At 44.7% G+C, this 21,172-nt stretch overlaps 1 protein-coding gene across 2 annotated transcripts in view; it reads right to left on the reverse strand.

Moving 5' to 3' along the window:
* galnt18a (UDP-N-acetyl-alpha-D-galactosamine:polypeptide N-acetylgalactosaminyltransferase 18a) overlaps positions 1-21,172 on the reverse strand; it is a 93,646-nt gene that overhangs the window by 22,695 nt on the left and 49,779 nt on the right. For both annotated transcript variants that reach the window (XM_035157204.2, XM_035157205.2), the window contains exons 2-6: positions 20,757-20,964; positions 20,450-20,616; positions 13,415-13,601; positions 5,526-5,723; positions 3,788-3,902 (exon numbers count right to left, since the gene is read on the reverse strand). In XM_035157204.2, the coding sequence (XP_035013095.1) occupies positions 3,788-3,902; positions 5,526-5,723; positions 13,415-13,601; positions 20,450-20,616; positions 20,757-20,964 (875 nt within the window). The remainder of the gene's footprint in view (positions 1-3,787; positions 3,903-5,525; positions 5,724-13,414; positions 13,602-20,449; positions 20,617-20,756; positions 20,965-21,172) is intronic.

The raw sequence follows: 21,172 nt of genomic DNA on the forward strand, positions 1-21,172 counted from the left end.
GCGCCGCTTGAGCATTCTTCAGCGTTCTCAATGTGTGCGACAGGTTCGGTGGAGCGATAAAACAAGAGCCGGAGAAGCCGATTTGAAACGCCTGTACTCTCTATTCCAGTCCTGCACCTTGTTTGTGTGTTTACACTTTAATCCCCGCTGCCAGTCGCCTTCCCCGCATCCTTCCACCGCGACGGGCCCCTGCAGAACCACGGCGGAGCGGTGGCTCTGGCCCGGCGCCCAGGCAGGAGCACCGACTCCAGCCAGAACCTTGGATAATACATGCCTCCCTCAGAAATACCTCAGCGCTCTCCATAAAGGATTTACAACACGGGGTTAGAGCAGAGGGAGCTTTTCTTCCAGTATAACAATCTTTGTCTGAGCGGCGTGGGTGTGCGGAGCGAGATAGAGAGCGAGCGGCGAGGAAAATGGAAAAGGAAGACAAAGAGGAGAGATTTAGGGAAGAGTGTGAAACATGGAGCGGAGAAGGTAAAGGGATAAAGGAGAATGGAGATAAAGTGGGAAGAACAGAGAGAAGATAAAGGAAGTGAAACACAGGGGGAGAACAACTGCTTCCCTCAGTCCTCCTGACTCATCCTTTCCAAAAGCCTTTTCTCTGCTTTAAATAAAAATCCTTCTCCCAGCGGATAAATCAGGGTCATGTTCCGACAGTTGCTGAGCAGACATCACGGAACGTCACTGCGATTGTGAGAAGTTGCAGATGCCCGTGTGTGTGTCTGTATGTGTGTGTGTGTGTGTGTGTGTGTGTTTGTTCACACTCCTCATTGTCTTTCCCTCTCGTCGTCTTCGCTCTAACGTGGAACAAATCTTCGCTTCTTTTAAAAGTTTTAACGAGAACAAACGCGAGGCGACAACAAATGAAGTTGTGAATTATAAATCGCGCCGGGGATGACCGGCGTGAGACAGTGGGCATTAAATATGCAGAATATTATTCTAGGGCGCACACGAAGCGAGCTCTATCCCAGCAGGAGCGTGCAGGCCAGAGATATGCAGAAAGAAAAAAATAAATCCTAGCTGATAAGAAAAGGCGTCTGTGTTTGGTGTGACGGAAATAGAAAGAGAAACGACCGAGTGTTTCCTGACTTAAACCTCAGGTTGAACTCACATGAAGAACGAGGTAGAGGAAGAGCGAAGCCCCGGAGACGTGTGCAGAACTGATTCTGTCAAAAATATCACTGCTGATTTACATAATCATTGATCTGAAATAAAGGGTTTTACAGAGCCGACTGCCAGTAAGTGGAAATATTGACTTTTCCTCATCGTGTGCTTCTAGTTAATGTGGCGTGAAAGTAAACCTGACAACGATGATGTGTTTATGTGCGTCTTGCTGGGCCGATATCTGATGACTCGTGGTATCCTGTGGAGCGTCGGCCCCAAACGGTCGCACATTCTTTACTCAAGTAGACGTACGTACAGACACTCGTGTTAAAAATGACTCGAGTAAAAGTACAAGTACTGATTCAACCTCTGCAATCAGGCAAAAGTACAGGCTCTAAAATGTACTCACAGTAAAATGTGACCCTCTGAAGGTCGTTTCTACCATAAAGCTGATCTCAGACCTGCAGCTGAATAATCTCCTGACAATCTCCAGAGCGGCTGCATGTGAGAACGTAAACGTCCGAGTGAGTTGTGATAGATACACAACGAGGATTCATCTTTCCAGTGTTATTGTGCATTTAGGTTTAAATCTGTCCGGATGCTGGGAAGGTGGAGTTTGATTATGTAAAATGGAAAAGTACAGATTATTCCCCTCAAGCGCTTTTAGGTAACGAGCCTGTTTTGAAAATGTGAGGAAAATGGCCTCTGCAAAAGGAAATATATATCAAGACTTTTGACATTGTTGCTAAAACGTTTCTTTTGCTTTTCAACCTTTCAAAGAAATCCCACAGGCAGATCTTTAGAAAGGTGAAGACACGTCCAGCTGAAGGAGACTGAAGTTCCTCTCGGCTGAAACGGCTTCATTCCAGTTCAGCGTTTGTCGTCCTGGCTGCAGAAAGGAGCTGAAGTGTAATGTGAAGAACGGGGGTGGGGGGGAGAGCGTGTGATGAGGGTCAGAGAAACATCAGGGTCGCACGATCTCCTGGCGCACTGAACCGCGACCAGGCTGTTTGTGTCCTCGCCGCTTTTGACTCCGCTGGGATAGAGTCAAAAGGTGTTTGAGCAATTTGTCTCCGCACTGGAAGCTGCAGTGGAACGAAAGAGCCGGATAATAGAGAGTAACTTCTGCAGAGACGCCACAGAGCGGCGAGGAGCGAGGGAGAAAACCATCATCGGCCTGTGATGTTCCACTGAGGAGGTTAATTCAGGCGCCACGTGGAGACAGCCAGAGAAAGACACGATGCCGCCGCTGACCCGAAATGCGAGGAAACAACAGGACGTTTTGAGCCTCGGGCGGATTTGGCGATTTATATTCATGACACCACATAATGTTTATGATTTGAGGTGAAAGCCATTTTTAAAGAGAATATTTAGTGCGCCATCATTCACAGTGTGAGTCTGAGCTGAGGCTCCTGCAGAGACCTGCTCATTAACCCTTCCCTGCAGACGGGGCCACACACACAGTGGGGCATCACATTTCTGGAGGTTATAATAATCTGTGGTGGTTCAGATCCACCTGAGCTCAATGCTAGATTCATTCTTTTATCGCCTTAGGCTCCGTGAACATCTCCTTCATATCTTTCTGCACTTTGTTGATGGCTGTTAGTGTGAATTTCTATTTATTGGAAAAAGGTAAGACGAAGGGAATAAAGGGAAAATGAAGGAGGCGGCACCGGCTGTCAACGCCTCACAACTGGAGTGAGAGATAATGACAGTGAGGCGGCGTCGCAGAGGCCACACAACAATAATAACCCATCAATCTCCTCTTTAAGCTGCGCCATCATCGATCGCTCACAGCTGTCCACTAAATCTGGACCCGACGTGCTGGAGCCTGAGAGAATCGTACATTCTTCATGGTGAGATGTGGTCTTCACCCAGCGGCTCGCCGCAGCATCAGCATCAGCACCAGCCAGGCCCGGGCTCATCATCAAACCCGTGCGTCAGTAACCGTATATCACTCCACGCCGAGCCCGAGTCAACACTTTCTCTCGGCTGTCTCCAGCGTCTGTCGAGTCTCAAAGCTGTTCCAACAGTCGAGGCTGCAAATCTGTCCCACGAGGACGGAGCTGCTGCAGAGACGCCGGCCTCTGGGGAGCGGTTTGGAGGTGAAATCTTTGCGGTAGCTGCAGACGCTGTGCAAAGATTCCCGAGCTGGTTTAATCACAGTTACATCTCCTTCTGCACATATTTTCATATTGTATGCATTTGTTTTTATAGATTTAACTTTATTGGCAGCACTGGGGTGAATCCTGGTTTGGTCTTTTCTGTTTGCATGTTCCTTCTGTGTCTGCGTGAGTTTTCTCTGGGGAGATGCAGATCGAGGTAAGATTAAGTAATCGAGTCGTTATAATAAATGTATGTAGTTGAATCTAACCTCATTAGATTGACTCACAATGTTATCTGGCATTCGTCACGGCCTCAGTAATCTGCTCAGTTTGCTTGAGTCAGACTTCATGAGTAATGTGAATGACTGAAGAAGGCCCCATTCTGTCAAAGTAAAGGTCGTTCTTCATCTCTGCTGATATTCAGGACATTTCAGTTTGGACAGTGACTCTGAGCTTCACAGGACACGCACCACACTGTGCACACGTGAAGCACTGCATGCTGGGGGGAGGGGGGCAGAAACAAGGTTGCCGCTGACGTACGGTTAATAAGATGTTAGTCTCTCACGCCAACTCACCCTGATGCCGAGCTCCACGTTTTCTCCGCCGTAAATTTCCATGCCTTCGTCGAGCAGGCCGATCTCCTCAAAGTACTTCCTGTCCACCACGAAGCAGCCAATCAGAGCAGGGCTCCTGAAATAGCAGAGGAAAAATGTTTTGTACGGAACAAGATGCAAAGTGTCTCGAGAGTTTAAATGCAAAACAATGTTCAACACAAACACAAACACGAGCAGAGTTGTAACCCACAATTAGCCCCATACTGCGGAACGAGGCCCCGAAGATCGAGTTTTCAAGTGTGCTGCACATTTGATGCTGTAAACATACGCATTAGACTTTCATGAATACCCTGCAGTATGCATTATACTAACAAATGATCCCGCTGTCAAAACGCTGCCTCGCACAACACAACAGATCTGGGACATGTGGAGGGAATCCAGGGGCGAGAGCAGAAAGCTTCCTCCCTCAACATCAAACCGAATCAACAGGAGTGAAAAATGACTCCTCTTAGTATTCACACATCTCATCTTATCAATATGAAATACAGCCGCGCTGCGTGTTTGGAGGAATTTCTCTCTCAAACAGACAGAAACACAAAAAAATATCTCATAGGAACAACCACTGTCTCCACAGCTTCATGATAACTGCACCTGTAAATCACATTTCATAGCTCAAACATCAGAGTTATGTATTTTACACTGTTCAGTCTCAACTGTGTCAGGATACAAATAAAGAATTAATTTGTATCAGTGACATCATGAAGGCTGAAAAAATCCAGAACTCGACATCATGCATGGTTAAAAAATGCATTTTTTAAAAATATCTCTGGATCCTATTGGATTTTAGACGTGACTCATATAGATCAACAAATCATTTATGATCATATGGAAGGAAAGACGTCACTATGAAGTCAGAAAGTAGCATCGTACAGTTTCGACACGTTAAACTATTTAAATAATATCACTAGAGAGAAAATGTGCAGTTTATTTAGATTAACATTCACCCTGCGATACAGGACTCACCATAAGTTTCTAATCAATCAAATACATGAAAATGGGGCAATAACTTGGGATCAGGCAAACTGGCTTAAATAGGAAAGTTAAACTTATATAATAAATCATATAAAAACTGTTTTTACATCAGAAATGAGTCACTTCTTTAACAAACTGCCCGATGGTCATTAGAACCTGACATCTCTTCTGGGGGAACTAGTGAACACAGCCAGTGACTAATTACACTTGACAAAAATAAGATTTAAAAGAAAGAAAAATAATTGGGGCAATTCATCTTCCTCCGGTTCAGTATTGAGCAGCGTTTGTACAAATCTGCATCATTGATTTTCTCCCTGTGAACCACAACAACCTCACGTAAATATTGGCGAGTCTGCAATTTTTTTTTTTTCCTCTCGTGTTGCTCTGCAGGATATCGGAGCAATTTTTTATTCGGCAACGTGAATCTTTTATATCCATTTCAGAACAGAAGCTCCAGAGGCGGCTGCAGCACATGTGACGTAATAAAGGAGACAGACCTGTTTTATTTATTATACAACAAAACACATTGGAACTGTGTTTTTAATTGTTCTAAATGAAGAAATAATGAGCTTAGTAAGTGATATTATCAAACCTAATTCAATGTGCTTTAAGGCAAATGATTAAGAATTAATATTGCACTGATATTTCCCTGGTGTTTCATGATAACACATTTCACGTCTCCCTTATTAAACTGGGAACAAACCCTCCCCCTCCTCCCTGCGGTCACCTGATCGGGGCCGTTTGGTTGCGCTGCGTCCACCAGGACTTGGGCGGGTTGAGGTACCGACACCACAGCTCCCAGTCGAAGCCCTGAGCGGACAGCGGGTACTCCTCGATCTCGAAGGTGTCGTACTTGATGTTGTCGAACGAGGGAGAGACCACGCGGGTCCGATCCTCCTTTATCCGCTGCAGGATGGGTTCGGCCCTGCAGGACCACAGAGAGGATTAGAAGGCGATAGAGAATAAACCAAAGGAATAATCATTATAACATTAAACATAAATCTTAAAACAACTCGAGTCAAAGTCACACTCTTACACACTTTGTAAAAAATATATGAAGCTACAGTAAGACCTGTTCATCCATAGTGAATGACTCTCATACTACTTCCTTTTCTTTGAATTTAAATCATATAATTTAAAGAGTCTCCATGAACAACAGTGTCTCCTTGTAGTTTGCAGATTAAATAAGATGGTGGAAACTTTTCCTCGTCCCAAAAAACTTAATTTTCATCATACTAAACTTGCGTTGTTCCTTAGCAACACATCTGTTCGACATCACTCGGATGAGGAATCTGCAGCTGGAGGAGATTGGTTTTCCTCATGTGATTTATACCGGAGATTTATTAAGATTTACATTCATTACAATGATTATAGCAGAAGGGAAAAATCACCCAGTTGGAGATTCAACACATCTGAACATGGATGGGAAGTAAATGTAACCATGGCAACCGGTTTAGCAGTCATAGTTTTTGTTTTGTAAGCGTTCAAGGCAAAATGAATAAAAAAAAAACATCCTACAGCTTTCGGGCAGTTATTTTCATACCCGTCCATAATAAAATAATTAGTTTGACTAGAGAATGTGTTTCTGTGCACGATAACAACCCAAGTTACAGCAGCTCAGGTTTCTCATTTGTCCTGCACCCGGAGGCCGTTTGAGTCTTTGTGGAAGCAGCGTGTTTGATTCAGAGTCAAACTCCCCGAGTCTGTCTGTTCTGTGTCCAGCAGCAGACAGATGCATTCAGTGAAAGAAAAGACAAGCTCGAGCAATTAAACACCAAACCTGCAGGTGGAGAACAAACAGGAGATTAAAGACATCATCCTTCCCGTCTCCTAAATCAAATCAAGCTGCAGCGAATCACACACACGTGAATATCAATCCTCTAATCGGGAATTATTCTCTGGGAAATCAAAAATGACGATAAACGCAATGATCTCAGGTTTCAGTGAATCTATTCGCTTAGGATTTTTTTTACTCCATAGTGGCCAAAAGTCAGCAACAATAACTTCTGCAACTTCTGCTTTTCACCAGCACTTAAGGTTAGTGTGACAGTCGGCTGAGATCAAATCCTTTCATCTAAATCCAGAGCAAAAATAAAACCTTATCAAAAAGTCTGAGTCAAAGAGGAGGAAGGGAAACGAGAGAGTAATTGTCAGTCCAGGCTGGAAGCGGAGGAGTGAATCCTCAGCGCTGACTGGATTAAGAAGGTCAATCCACCAGTGAGCAGTGAGGATGGAGCTGAATCGATGGCCGAGGCTCTGAGAGGAGCCAGAATCAGAACGAGCATCCTGGAGAGATCTCGGCCTTGTAAACTACTCCTGAGGTTTTAGATTTAACAGGAAGGGAAGTGAAGGAACTCCGGGGTCCAAACAGGAGGCGACGAGAACCTGGATATCAGACTACACTCGGTCCTGGATGTTCCTCTGATGGAGAAAGAATAATCCCTCGTGTGGTTGATGAAGTTGATAAGAGAACGTGCAGGAAACAACTTCTTATCTGCTTCAAACTGCAGCAGCTGGTCTGGAGAAAGATGAACAACATCTTTACTACGGGAGCCTTGAGGGACAAACTGCCAAAGGCTGCTGTTTAAATGCAAACTGCCCACGACTGTCTCCACACAGACGAGGAACCTTGCCTCACAACCTGCTCATGTTTCATTAGTTCAGCCCTGCAGAGCTGTGAGATAATAACACCAGAGAGCGGGAGGAACTCTTTTATTCTGCACACCGCTTCTTCGTTAGCGGATAAACCTCGGCTCCCGTTCCCCACTTCTGCACATTAACATTGAAACGACGTGAAAACACAGGAAGCCTCCAAATCTAGTTAGTGGGAGAGAATCCGGTCGGAAACCAATTAGTGGGACCTCCACATCAAAGGAGGCTCCGCCAGTCAAGGTAAAGTTTTCACAGCTCACACTTCATATCGACCTGGAGTAAAGTTTCCCCCTCGCAGCGGAACACGAAGACGTTTCGGGGGAAAGATCGTCGATTAGACCAAAGTGAACGTCAACGCACTGAAAGTCTTTATTCACAGTCTGTGTTCCGAGCGTGCAGAAGAATCTCCGGTGGCCTCAAGAGTCTTGTTTTAAAAACATATATGTTTCGTCAATTAACTATATGTGAAAGAGCAAAAAGTAATTTATTCGACTTAGTAATTAAACTGCTAATTTAGTCAATAAATCAACTTTTTTCTAATTTAAGTCACAGGGAAAATCACATGTGACTCAAGTTATACTGAGTTTAAATTTTGATTTAAAACATGAAAGCTTTAACTTGATAAATTGATATTGTATATATCATATCATCATCGCTGATTAAATGTTTATGCTCGTCTATTTGAGGTGTTATGGTAGAGGTGCACCGAGCGCACAAACACCGTAACACTCTAATAGACAAGCCTCAGATTTGTGTTTTGGCTTTTGTAGTTGTGTTGTTGCGGCTTTTGTGTTCATCTTTTGTGTTGTGAGCTCGTGTGCGACGTCTCGGCCTCCGCAGGTTTACGCTCCACTGAGTCTTCTGTTGTCAAGTCAGCAGGAGGCAAAGGACTCAACTTGCTTCTGAGGCAGAGCCGAGTCTGTACATTCGGTTCCTCTTCCTCAGATCCCCCCCCCCCCACTGGCATGGGCAGACATGTAATTACTTTGTCCTGTGATGTTCTTTGTGTACATGTAGAAGACGACTGGTCGAGCACATGTACAGGAGCTGGAGAGGATTCTTGTGATTATACAGTCAGGAAATCACTGGAACAGGAAAACTGTCTATAATTGCTTGTGTTTTAAAATAGCCGGCGTTGCAGATACGTCAGCGCACGATTATGCAGATAAGCAGTCGGTGCTTTGTTGGTAATTATACAGCAATTTCTCTAAGTAGAACAGAATATATACATTTATATACATATGTATAATGTGACAGGGTGGGCGGGGATTCAGAGCCGAGGAAGGAGCGAGGAGGATGAAGAGGAAGGTGTTTGTGGAGGAAGACAAAGGAAGAGAGAGAAGGGGATTGAGAGGAATGTAGGTGATCCACTTCTTTTTATTAGAGTGTGTGAAATCACGTACTTCACAGAGGGAGCTCATCATGGCACTTATCACCAGAGAGGGAACAAGAAAACGGAATTGGATTGAAATGTGAGCAGTTTAAGAGAAAGTGGACAAAATATATAACATTCACCTCCAGCTGAGTTCCTTTCTCTCTCTGCAAATGATTTCATTAGTCATAGACGAATGCCGCCTCTGTGGAAATATGTGGGCGGCGTGTGTGTGTGTGTGTGTGTGTGTGTGTGTGTGTGAGAGAGAGGAGTGGGTGGAGGAGTAGGGGGAAAACCTTGTAAATGTTTCGAGTTCAATCTGGAACACAGCAGCAACAAATGTTATTCTGGATTCCAGCCCAGGCATTATGATGAAGTGTGTGCATGTGTGTGTGTGTGTGTGTGTGTGTGTGTGTGTGTGTGTGTGTGTGTGTGTGTGCCAGCTCCGAATTAGGCAAAATGTCGTTACTGAGGTTCTGGTAAAGATTAAGGGTAAAATGTGAATCGTGGTTATGTTGAGGTTAGAGTTGTTACGTTGGGACGTCACTGTGACGCCGCGTTGCTTCTTCTAAATGATGTTTCACCACAGTGTCAAGGTTTTTATAGTTGTTGCAGGACGAGAAGATCCACGGCTTCAAATCCCCGGATGATCCTGGTGTTTAGTTGCCAAACTTTTATTTGTGGTAATACAGAAATCACACCACAAACCCACATAGAAGAAACACAACAGACACGCTCAGTGTGTGAACAACAGATGCACACGAGAAGCAGCGGATGCGTTTGTGCGTAGGTGTGTGTCTGTGTGTGTGTAGGTGTGGTTTAGTGTGTTTGTGTGTCCTCATTCAAGCCTGCGTGTGTGATATTTCTCAGCCTGTCAGAATGATTAACAGACACACGTCCCTGCTGCTGTATCCACGAGTTCCAGCGAGCGGACCTTGAGGTGGAGAAGTGGCCCACAGCTCAGACACACTGACATTGAAGTTTTGTTTAAAAAGAAAACAGCACTTGATTCCTGTCAGAGAAGTTAATGGGGTGCGGAGGATAACGTGTTGGGAGCCGCAGCCGCCTCACCGCTGTGATGGATTAACCAGGCCCCGCTCTTCTAATGAGGTCAGTAATTAACCACTACTCCCATTACTTACTCTATTTAATGGATTCATTAGGAAATATTTCCGCTGCGTGTCAACACGACGGAACGCGAAGGTTGCTATTAACTCCATTTCTGTAAAGGTTAGAGGTGAGAGTTGTTTCAAATAGATGGAAACGTTCCTCATTAAAATGGAAATGAATGCAAGAAAAAGCAAATGTTTATCAGGATCATCGAAGGAGGAAAATGTCATGTAAACATAAAGTGCCAGTATTAAAAACAGGACGGATCCTGTGTCCTTCACGTTTGATCACTAAAATCGAAATCAGTCAATTTTGAAACCAAGCAATTCAAAATTTAAAGAAATTCCCTAAAGGTCTCCGACATTGTGTAAAATGCGGTTGTGAGCAGCATCGCACACCAGCCACACTTACAAGGTGGGATCATGAAGAACACACACTTCCCTCCAGTACAAACAGTTCCATCTACAATCTGTCATGTGTGCACCATCCCTGTTATTCATGAACCCGCCCGTCTACAGGTGAATCTATCTCTGGGTACAAAGGTCGTCCTGAGTGCGTCTCCTTCACAATCTAATTCATCCTCCCGTGTCTGTTGTGCCGCTCCTTCGCCCTTTGTCGCCTCGAAAAAGCTTGAAACATCTCGTGACTCTAATTCAAACCGGATCAGTCGGCTCTTTCTGCCACAAACTCCTGGAGCACCAGAGCGTCTCTGAAGGTCTCATCACAGATTCGCCTGCCACCTCCAATCAAACAGGAATCTGGGTCTTTTATTTAAAACAGTACGTCTGCAGACTGCAGGCAAGTATCACAACTGTCGAGCAGAGGGAGTCGCCGACGCCTCAGATATTTACAAAGTTCTGCTTATGTTATAACTTTATCATCCTCATGTGGGTGTGTCCAAATAGTCTGTCCACATTTAGCTCTTAAACCCTTTTGACAGGCGTGTTTCCAGCTTTGTGCAAAATTTTTTGTGCAAAAGTCCAAAATCAAAACCTCCTTCCTCAGCAAAGATCCAAGAATCGTTTTTCAATATACAACTATGCTCTTTTATGAGTTGTTAAACATACTAGAGCCACAAGAGGCAGGGACAGGTTCTGGTATCAGGTGTGTGATGCTGACGTGAACCAGGAATCAAGAACAACCAGGACAGGACAAGTTAGTCACGTTCAGGAGGTGAGTGATACAGAAACAGGATGTTACATGTTGATGTTGATGATATTATTGTATATGTGTCAGAATCTGACTCTGACTCCAGGACGACATCTAACTTTCACTCTGCCTTCACCAGTAAGTGTGACCATCCTGCTGTTTGAACTTTAAATGGCAGCTATAATGATCCTGCTGAGACATACAAAAAAATAATCGTGCCACACAGGCTTCTTTTATAGAATTAAGAGACTCTTTGAACAATAAAACTATTTCAGTCAACCTTCATCTGTCCTTCAGTGTGGAGATGTTCTGTGTCGTCTCCAGTTCAACCTGTTCAGACGTGTTATTAACGTCCATCCTGAGATTAACAAGCTCACACCAGGTATTAAAATGCATCTCCAACGTGACAACTTGTGATCGGATCTCACTTCATCGCTGCATGTGCAAATAATCATCTATAATCACGTCATCTGTGTTTGCGTAGACCAAATAATGTTGTTTTTACCCGGTCTGAATTTACAGATGTGTTAAAAGCCAATATTTGCGTGTGTTTATATTTTTGTGACCAATGTGGACCAACTAACCGATCGGATCTCAGGACGCATTTCAAACTTGAACTCAGCCCTGAACACTTGGGATCAGATCCCTCAGGACAGACGTTAATATCAGGGTCAAAGTCCACAACACTTTATCACAAAAGACAAATATTGAAGTCTTCTTCATTCTCTGTGGTTTGGACCCTTCAACAGTCAAGAAGAAAATACATCCACGTGGTATTTGTTCATAAAGATACTTAAAGTCCTCAGATAAAATGATTACAATTTAAATTCTGGGATGTTCAGGCTGTTATCAAAAAGTCCAGATGTCTCCACAAACCCTTGGACACAGGTTGTCTCACCGTCAAAGAGAATAACCACAGGTTTAATTAGGATTCTCTGGACCACAACAACCTGAGTATCCCCAACACCTCTGCTTCCCTTTGAAACACACACAGCCTGAATATAAATCACTTCTGTTCCAGCTGCTCTCGCGGCCGACTCACTCTATGACCCAAAATACTAATAAACATGTCACCGCTGCCTCTGCGGCTCTTTGCAGCTGAAGGTTTGCACCTGTCTGGAAACGGGCTACAGCTCCACCGGTCCTCAACAGAGCGAACGCAGAGGGAGGGAACGGAATCATCCCGTCATTCACCGGCTCATGAATAGATTGGTTCTTGTCATTCAAAGTTCTTCTCTGCTGCTTTCCCTGATAAACTGTTGTATCGAGGAAATTCAATCTGCCAGCTTTGAAGGCCGGAATTCATCGTTTCATTCTTCTCTCAATTCTCTTCTGTGGTTTCAACGTCAGAGTTGGTTACAGCTACAAAGGACAGGGAATAATTAATGTGACAGTCTCCTGCAGCCGTCCACAGCTTCCATTGGCCTGCTAATTGAGTCATGGATTCTCTCTATTTGCCCAAATTACATTTTGGTGTCTGGTTTAATCACATCTGGACTGATTGCAGGTGAGAAAATCAACGTTTCTCTGGATTACGACAGAGATCCAGAGTCTAATGAACAAAGAAACAGAGTCCACGGAAAAGCAATCAACACTTGGTCTGTCAGAGCTTCACAGGGCTGCGTGGGAGACCCTGTTTCCATCTGACAGCTAAACATAGAGCTGTGAGGGGAGAACAGCTGAACGTGAAATGTTTAAAACACTAAAGCTGCTTTCAGAGCTGCACTGAAGTCTGAACCTTTTTCCTGAAATGTTCTGGAGGGACCGTGTGTGAGGACGGAAACGTCCGAGTCAGCTGCACCAGACTTTTTCTGGAACCTTTTCCTGCAGCCCCCTGGTAAAATGTCTGAGTGACGCGATGTGAGACGCAGCAGGAACACTTCCAGAAAATTCACAGAGCGCGAGTGGGCGTGTTGATGACGTGACAGATACTGAAGAAAACAAATATCTCAGGATGAAAAAGAGGAGCCATAAATGTAGAAGACGCCAAAAATTTAACATAACGGTTGAGTCAGCAGCTTCTTCTCCCACCGGGCTGCAAACAAAAAGACAAAGCTATGAAACCGGATGATCTCCTGCTCCTTCTTCATATGTGAACCGCAAAATCCCGAAAATGTCCAGATTGTCCTAATTTTCCAGACGTTTTCCAGAGTTCTGTCTGAAAACAGCTTATGAATATCACTTATAATCTAAAGGCTTTACTTTCTGTAAGTTCACCTGCTGTATCGATCGGTGAAGACTTCACTGGCTGCACCTGTCAAGCTCACTTGTCGTCTCTACTTCACAAACTGCTGAGGCTCGTTTGGAATTGGAAACACAAAGCGTCTGCTCACCATCCGATGTTGAACTCCACGTGTGCGTCGAACAGAGCGACCACGGGGGCGGAGGCGGCTCTCCAGCCCCGGACCCTGGACCGGATGAGGCCCTCCTGCTTGTCATGGTGGACCACCTTGATGAAGTCTGGGCCGTGCTGCGTGTTGGTCTCGTCCACAAAGGTCTGCAGGTGCTCCTTCAGCTCCACTGGGGGAGAGACACACACAGAGAGAGACACACAAACGTTAAAGCAAACTCAGTGAAGCTTGTTGAGTATTGGTCTAATATCAACAAAGCGCCACAGCAACTCCCTCATCGCACTGGACAGAGGAAAGCAGAGTGTGTGTGTGTGTGTGTGTGTGTGTGTGTGTGTGTGTGTGTGTGTGTGTGTGTGTGTGTGTGTGTGTGTGTGTGTGTGTGTGTGTGTGTGTGTGTGTGTGTGGACGCCACACAGGCCTGAGGTTTGACTCCGTCTTTGACTCTGACTTAAAACCATTAACCGACACATTTCACTTGAGTGCTGATACTTGTTCAGGTGTTATCTGCAACAATAACACACATTAACATTTCATGGAGCCGCATCGGAGCCGTGGAAACACAATGGGATGCACATAAGCTCATATTGAATGCACAAAAATGCTGAATTTACATAAAACCAAATACCACGACCAGAAGGAGGAGGAGGAGGAGGAGGAGGAGGAGGAGGGCGCTGAGTGAAAGTGCTGAGCAGCAGCTGTGGTGCAGCACAAAGGAGGCAGAGCGAGGACGTGCAGGATTATTTTTGCAAAAGGAAAGTTCAGTTCAGCAAAGTTTACCTAAAGTCAATTTTATTACCAAATTGGAATAAAATACAACAATAACCTTGTTGGCGAAGGTAACGACGTGTTCCCAACTTTGTGTTTCAACACGACAGAGCCTCCACTAATCTGAATGGTCCCAGTGGAAGAAGTTGACTGGTCTGCACTTCAGTCCCACCTCACCCCCCCCCCGGGACGAACTGGGACTCTGACAGCAGACTGGCTCTTATCAGGCGACAGCAGAGCTCCACCTCCATCCGGAGGCGTCGGGTCCCGAAGCCTTTTGAGAAGCTTTCTTTAAGATGAGGGAACACTGATAAGTCAGCCACTGCAGGGATTTTGGAATGAGGTGTTTATTTATCAAGTGTAATTAGGTTAAAGTGTGGTAGTTTGAATCCCGTTTGATCACTAAAGGGCTGCACTCCTTCACACCGGTGCATCTTAATGCATCTCATCAGTTTGCCCTCTAACTAAAACCTCTGACAGATGTAACCTGTGCTTCTCTATAAACAGAATATAATTGAATTATTTGTTCCAGAAAATGTATTTCTGCAAATGAAAGACTCGGAAAGAGACGAATCTGAACGTCTGTGTGATGCAGGTTTTTCTCATAAAGAAGATAAATGAAGTTTTTCTTTCCTCTAGTGTGATAAACAGGGTTTTAGTGAACATTTCAAACACGAGCTGGAAGTGGTTGACCAATCACAACAGAGTGGGTCAGCTGGCCAATCAGAGCAGACTGGGCTTTATCTTAAAAGAGACAGGAGCTAAAACCAAGTGTTTGAGACAGAGGCTGAAGAGAGGAGCTGCAGCGACGGACAGTCTGAGGACAGAGATGTGTTTTCTGGACATTAAGAGCATGGAAACCTTTAAGTAATAACACAAATTTAAATTATGAACCTGAATATGTCTCCTTTAAAATGCAGACTTGTTAAAGTCAGGTTCTAAACTAATGTCAAAGCAGTGTTTCCATTTCATATCCAAACGGTGGCGGCAGCAACAGTCTCATTTGTCCTGCCTCAGTTTCACAATGAACCTCATGATGACACATGTATGAAACGCTATTTGCCGCATTGAGTTTCACGGTTATCCGTCCACCAGGTTTTGTGCGATCCTGCCAAATAACAGACACACTAACAGAAAACCTGCTGGGTGGAGGTAAAAGTTTCAATATGAGCCTCTTGTTCGTTTCTGGTGTGATATGAACAAAATGAAGGTGTTTTCCATGAGAGAAAAACACAACACACACAGTGAAGGGTTTGTGTTGTTGCTCTCTGCAGAAATGTGTCACCCAGAACTGCCACAGTCAACAATCAGTCCAATAGTTAATGAGATTTCAAAGAGCTGGAACGAGCAGCTCACCAAGTGAATCACTGACCGACATCTCCAGCTTAATAAGAACAGTAAGATGATAAGAAAACAGAAAAGAGATCTAAAGGTTAATATAAAAATGGTATGGCAGAAAATCATGCTGCACACACACACATTGTTTTGATTATGCTCAGATATGTTGTGTGTTTGTGTTTTTTAGTGTCACTCCTGTTTTTCTTCATGGATGATTCCATACATGCTTTGCACACATTTACGTAGACAAAAGGAAACACACACACACACACACACAGACACACACGGCCCACAATGGAACAGCGAACATCATTTTCTTATTGTTACATGTGTGTGTTGTAATCCTGCCCACAGGCTGCAGCTACTCTTCTCTATTCATTATAAGCATCAGCCTGGATTCTGTATTCCCTCTGTTTCCCTCTAATGAGCCACAGTTGGCTGCTGACCTGGAAGAGCGATGGGCTCGTTTCGAACTGGACTGGGGAGTGTTTCAAACGCTTGTGTTTCACGCACACCAGAGGTTCCTTACATTAAAAACATAAAAAGCAGGAAAAGAGCTCAAAGCGCCACCGAGGTCCCACAGACCCCTTATTAAAACGTTTTGAAAAATTCAATAGGTACAGAAACATACCTGGAAGATCCTCTGAGGAATCAACAAGAACGATGACAATGGATAACAAACAGGTTTTAGTTCACTTTCGCTCTGAGGCGGTTTCTTTTAAGGTTTGGTCCTTTGTTCAGTGCAGTTCATTATCCATTAAAAACCAGTTGTTTCATTTCTTCTCTGGATGAATCGTTCTAAAGTCTAATAAAACAGTTTCCTCTGAGCTCGACCTACAGGCGTCGATAAGACAGATTTCTAACATATGTTACTGACTCATTTCAGGATTTACAAGGCTTAGAAAGTCAAAGGAAATGCTGCTTTGCATCCTGGGAAATTCAGGATCAAATGTTTTTGTCGTCTGTTGTAAAACTCTCAACTCTTTGTAATTGCAATACAACATCCGATTGGAATGTGACTCAGAAGAGCTCAGACCTCAACAGTCCCTAAAATCTAATCAGGCTAAATTTACACACACTCATAAATATCAGTTTCCTAAATGTGCCCGATTGTTTAGAATTTTTTCTATATAAAGTGAATCCGCCTCTTGTTCCGGATGCACTTTAAAATGTTCTGAGTTCTTTCCTGACTCAAACCACATCCCTCCACCAAGTTTCATAGAAAATCATCCTGTAGATTTTGTTTATATCCAGCAAACTATCAGACAAACAGATGTAGAGGAGAACGTGGTGAAGGTAGAAACTAGAATTGTGCTCAGACTAGCAGCACCCCCCCCCCTCCACCCAACAGTCCCCTTCAATTCAAACAAGCGTTGCAGCTTAAGCCAATTTAAAATTCCCAGCTCCACATTGGTTATACTTCCAGGTTTCTAACCCAATTTGTTACCATGTACATTTAAATCCACGACAATGAAAATGTTGAAAAATTGTTTGATCTCACAATGTTAAAGAAAGAAAAACAAAAAAACCCTGGGTCCACATCCCAGTTTAATGAATTCCCCCCCGACTCCACGTCCTGCAGCCAAGTTCCATGATAATCCGTCCAGTGGTTTTTTTATAAAATCCTTCGAACTAACAGACAAACAAATGAAAGCTGATAGAAAAATAACCTCCTTGCTGGAGGTAAGAAAACACAATTAAATCAAGCGCACCTCCAGTTCTCTAATTAAGGCTCCGACGTGTGGTTCCCACTGTGAAACATGTTGTGACCCACGTGCAGCTGCGTCTGAACAACAGGAGCCCAGTTCTCCACCAGTCCACTCGGAGACCTGCAGAAATCCAATGGTTTTTTAATATCTGTGAACAGCCCCGTGTTGACGACTCACCACATCTGCACGTGTGAACATGCTGCGGCTCCACAGGGGGCTTGTTTTGCATTTGAGGCTGCGACTGATCATTTTCAAATTAATGAGTAAAGTCATTAGGATCCTGTGTCTGTGCACCACTGACGTCTGGAAGTCATCTCGGATTCAGTTTTCATATTTCTGTCCGGACTGTGTCCTCTGAGAAACCACACACACAGTTCATTAAAAATAAATGTGATATTAGATCAGTGTAAATAATCTAGTGTGTTTTTTTTCACTTTAATGTCATTATGATATTAATGGAGGTTTACACAGCTCAGTGATCTTTAATCTGCACTTTGTGGAGTTTTATGGATTAAACCTCAGACGTCTCTGCTCATTCTTTCATCTCAGAAAACCTCCAACACAGAATCAACTTGACGAGTCCTGGTTTGGGATTAAGGGAAGATTCTAGAGCAACTCTGAGCAAAGGAGGAGAAACTTTGACTTTAGTGCGGAGGTGTGGTCGACCCCGTTACTTAGTATCACACGTTCCTTTAATTGGTGGAATTGACTGATCACGTTTCATTCCATTAATTTATTCATAAGCACATTAATCATCAATTCTGTAAACGTGTTAAGCAGCTGCAGTGTTTTGGTCGTGTTTTGGAGGTGATAACATTTAAATAACAAAGACGAAAGCAACACAGACGACAGATAAAGCAACAAATGAGAGTGAGACACGAGCAGAAAAATGAAGAATTACAACAAACTAGAAATCCACAGAACCACAGAACGAACATCATGGTTGTCACAGCCTATTCACCATAAAGAGCGTGACTAACATATCAAGCCAGACTGTATGAAGTGGTTCGTTTGGTTGCCATGGTAACGTCATGATGGTATTACCACCAGCATCAGCACCTTCAGGCACAGAACGTCCTCATCGTGAAGACTGCAGCAGCTGCTTCCTCCTCCTCCTCCTCTTCCTCTTCTTCTTCTTCTTCTTCTTCTATCGTTTAATTCTGCCTCTACTTCAGTTGGATCCAGAACGAGACCACGTGCTTTGGTCCGCACCACGTGAGGCGGGTGTGAAAGCCAAATTAGTTTATGAAACAAATCACAAGGCGACGATTTGGCCCCAGTGAAACAACAGAAGCCAAGAGAACCCAGCCGAGCAGATTCACACCTGAACCCGTCTGCTCGTCTGAGAGCGAGACCGGAGATTCAAACCTCACAGGTGAGATCCGTGCCTCTTATTACAGCTTGATCTAAATTATTCTCCTGAACCAGTTAGGAACCCGAACACGCTTCCACCTCCGGGGCTCTGAGGAGCTTTCTGAATAATCTCGACCAGGATCTGCTCCTAAATTCCGTTATTTCAAGAATTTCCTCTGAATGTCGTCACAGATCTTTGTACGAAGGAGCTTGATGAACACGTCTCATAATGAGCCTGAGTGCTCCTCCTCCTCTCACCTCCTGCCTTCACCCGAACCCTGTCCACCCCCACTTCTCATAATTACAGCGTGTTTACGATCAATAAGCAGCAGCAACGATCAGGAGCGTTCGCTGAATTATCTCCCATCGATTCCCTTTATGACCCAGAACCACGACGCCCTTGTTATTCACCGTCAAGCAGGAGCATTAACTTATATTTCCTATGAGGAGAAACTGCAAGAAGGAATAATTGGAGGTAAATGATGAACCTATCGCTCTCCCTGGTCGCTCCAATAATATGCATTCAACCTGTGCAAGCACCAGAACTAAACTCTGATATACTGTATTGTTGAAGAACAGAGAAGAGGTGAAGGAGCCATAAAATCTGCAGGCGACGGGAGCACGGGCAGATTCCTCGTAACGGCAATTATAGATTTGGCAGCAGTGAAATATGTTCTGTGCGACGTGATGTAATTATTAACACCAGTCTTCCTGCAGACGAGTCACACTCGGGCCATCGCCGTGCGACTCGCGTAATAACTTTTCATCTGTTTTCATACACCACTGATGCAGCTAATGTGCGAGCATGTCCCCGGTCCCGTGCAGCGTCCACAGCAGAGTATAAAACCAGTGGGACATTAAGCACAGACACTAACTCTTCTTCCTCTCGCTGCACTAACTACTGTTGGTTAACACTTGAGTCCGACGTAAAGAGGAGATTTACATTTGTTTGAAATTCATTTCAGCCACAGTCGCTGCTTAGGCTGCGATTAGTGGAAGTTATAAAGTTTAACAGCAGCGTCAGTGGAGCTGGATGCACTGAATCCACTTAGTGCTGCTGCAGCTGCAGTCAAAGGTTTGAACATCACGACGCTGAGGTGTGGTGGTCGTGTGTCTGCACAACGACAACAGGGAGAAGAAGGTATCATAAGGTTTGATTGTGATTTATTGTTTATTTTTTGCTTTGGTTCATATCCCACATGCTAACATGGAGGAACTATGACCTAAACAGGAGTTAGCCACCAGAGGGCGATAGACGATTGGCTTCACTTTTGAGGAGCCGTCATGTCGTCCATCTTTAGACGTACACACCAGGGCTGAAACATCATGATTGACAGCTGAGGCTGACCAGTGATTGGTCGAGCGTGTGGATGGGCGGGACCTCGACACTACGTCTCCACCCTGAATACTGTGCAGACGTGAGGAAGAGGAGACTCGTCATCCATCTTTATTTATGATCTATGGGCCAAACTAAATAACATCCAACCTTATTTTTGATAAGGTGTTATTCACTGTGCTCAATATATTTCAAGAAAGCAGCAAAGCAAATGTAAAATATGTTGTGGGAAAACTATCAGGATCAAATTTAACTTCAGGAAATCCACTGGTTTTCTAATAGATGTTGATATTGGTGCTGAATTTCCATCGCAAGCATAACAAGTGGTCGATTTCAGGAGAAACTGTTGCTGCCGAGAATTAGATCCCAGTGGGACACGTCCTTTAATCCCTGTGATGGATGGATGTGTAAATGAGTGCGAGCTCTGCGTTTAAATGAGCCTCAGCTTTAAATGTCAGAACTCGTGTCCCGGGGGGCTCAGCGTAAAATGTGTCGTGCGTCAGGAGGGTTTCTTACAGCTGCTGCTGTGGTCGTCCACCAGGATGATCTCTTTGAGCAGGTGAGACGGCGTCCGCTGGATGGCCGTGTGGACGGAGCGCAGCAGCACCGACAGGGCCTCGTTCACGAAGATGAAGATGATGCTGAGCTGAGGAAGGTCGGATGAATACGACAGGTTTCTGCAGCTGGAGAGTGGAGGGGGTGGAAAGAGAGAAACACAGTAAAGCATCAGCCCATTAGAGGCCGGAGCCATGGGAGGAAGATACCATCACTCATATTGATGAACTAATCAATCAACAGTGTGACCATCGATCAACCGACTCACCCGTCAGGTCGCAGATCTGCAATCGGCCGAGTGAGGGAGATGCGGTCGCTAAGGTAACCATTGTAGCCATAGTAACGGAACTTCTTGAGGGCGACCCTTCGACTCTCGGGACCCAGGTCGTGACCCCAGTGTTTGAAGAGCGAGAGGGCGGGGTCCGAGGCCAGGTCTGAGGAAGACGCGGCGTCCTCACCGTCCTTCAGAGGCGTGTCTGTGGAGAGAGAGTGGAGAGAGAGAGAGAGAGAGAGAGAGAGAGAGAGAGACAGGTTGGTTGCATTTTGTGGCTGTTTTGAAGAAGTCGATTTGAATAGATCTGAGTTTTCCCCCCGAGCGCCGCCACAGAGCGGCGTGTTGTCAGGCGCGGTGACAGCTGCCTTAGCAACGGTGGAGAAACGTAATGACAAATGAGCGTCCTTCAC

This window comes from Hippoglossus stenolepis, chromosome 5, assembly GCF_022539355.2.
Source record: "Hippoglossus stenolepis isolate QCI-W04-F060 chromosome 5, HSTE1.2, whole genome shotgun sequence".
NCBI classification, from domain to species: Eukaryota; Metazoa; Chordata; class Actinopteri; order Pleuronectiformes; family Pleuronectidae; genus Hippoglossus; species Hippoglossus stenolepis.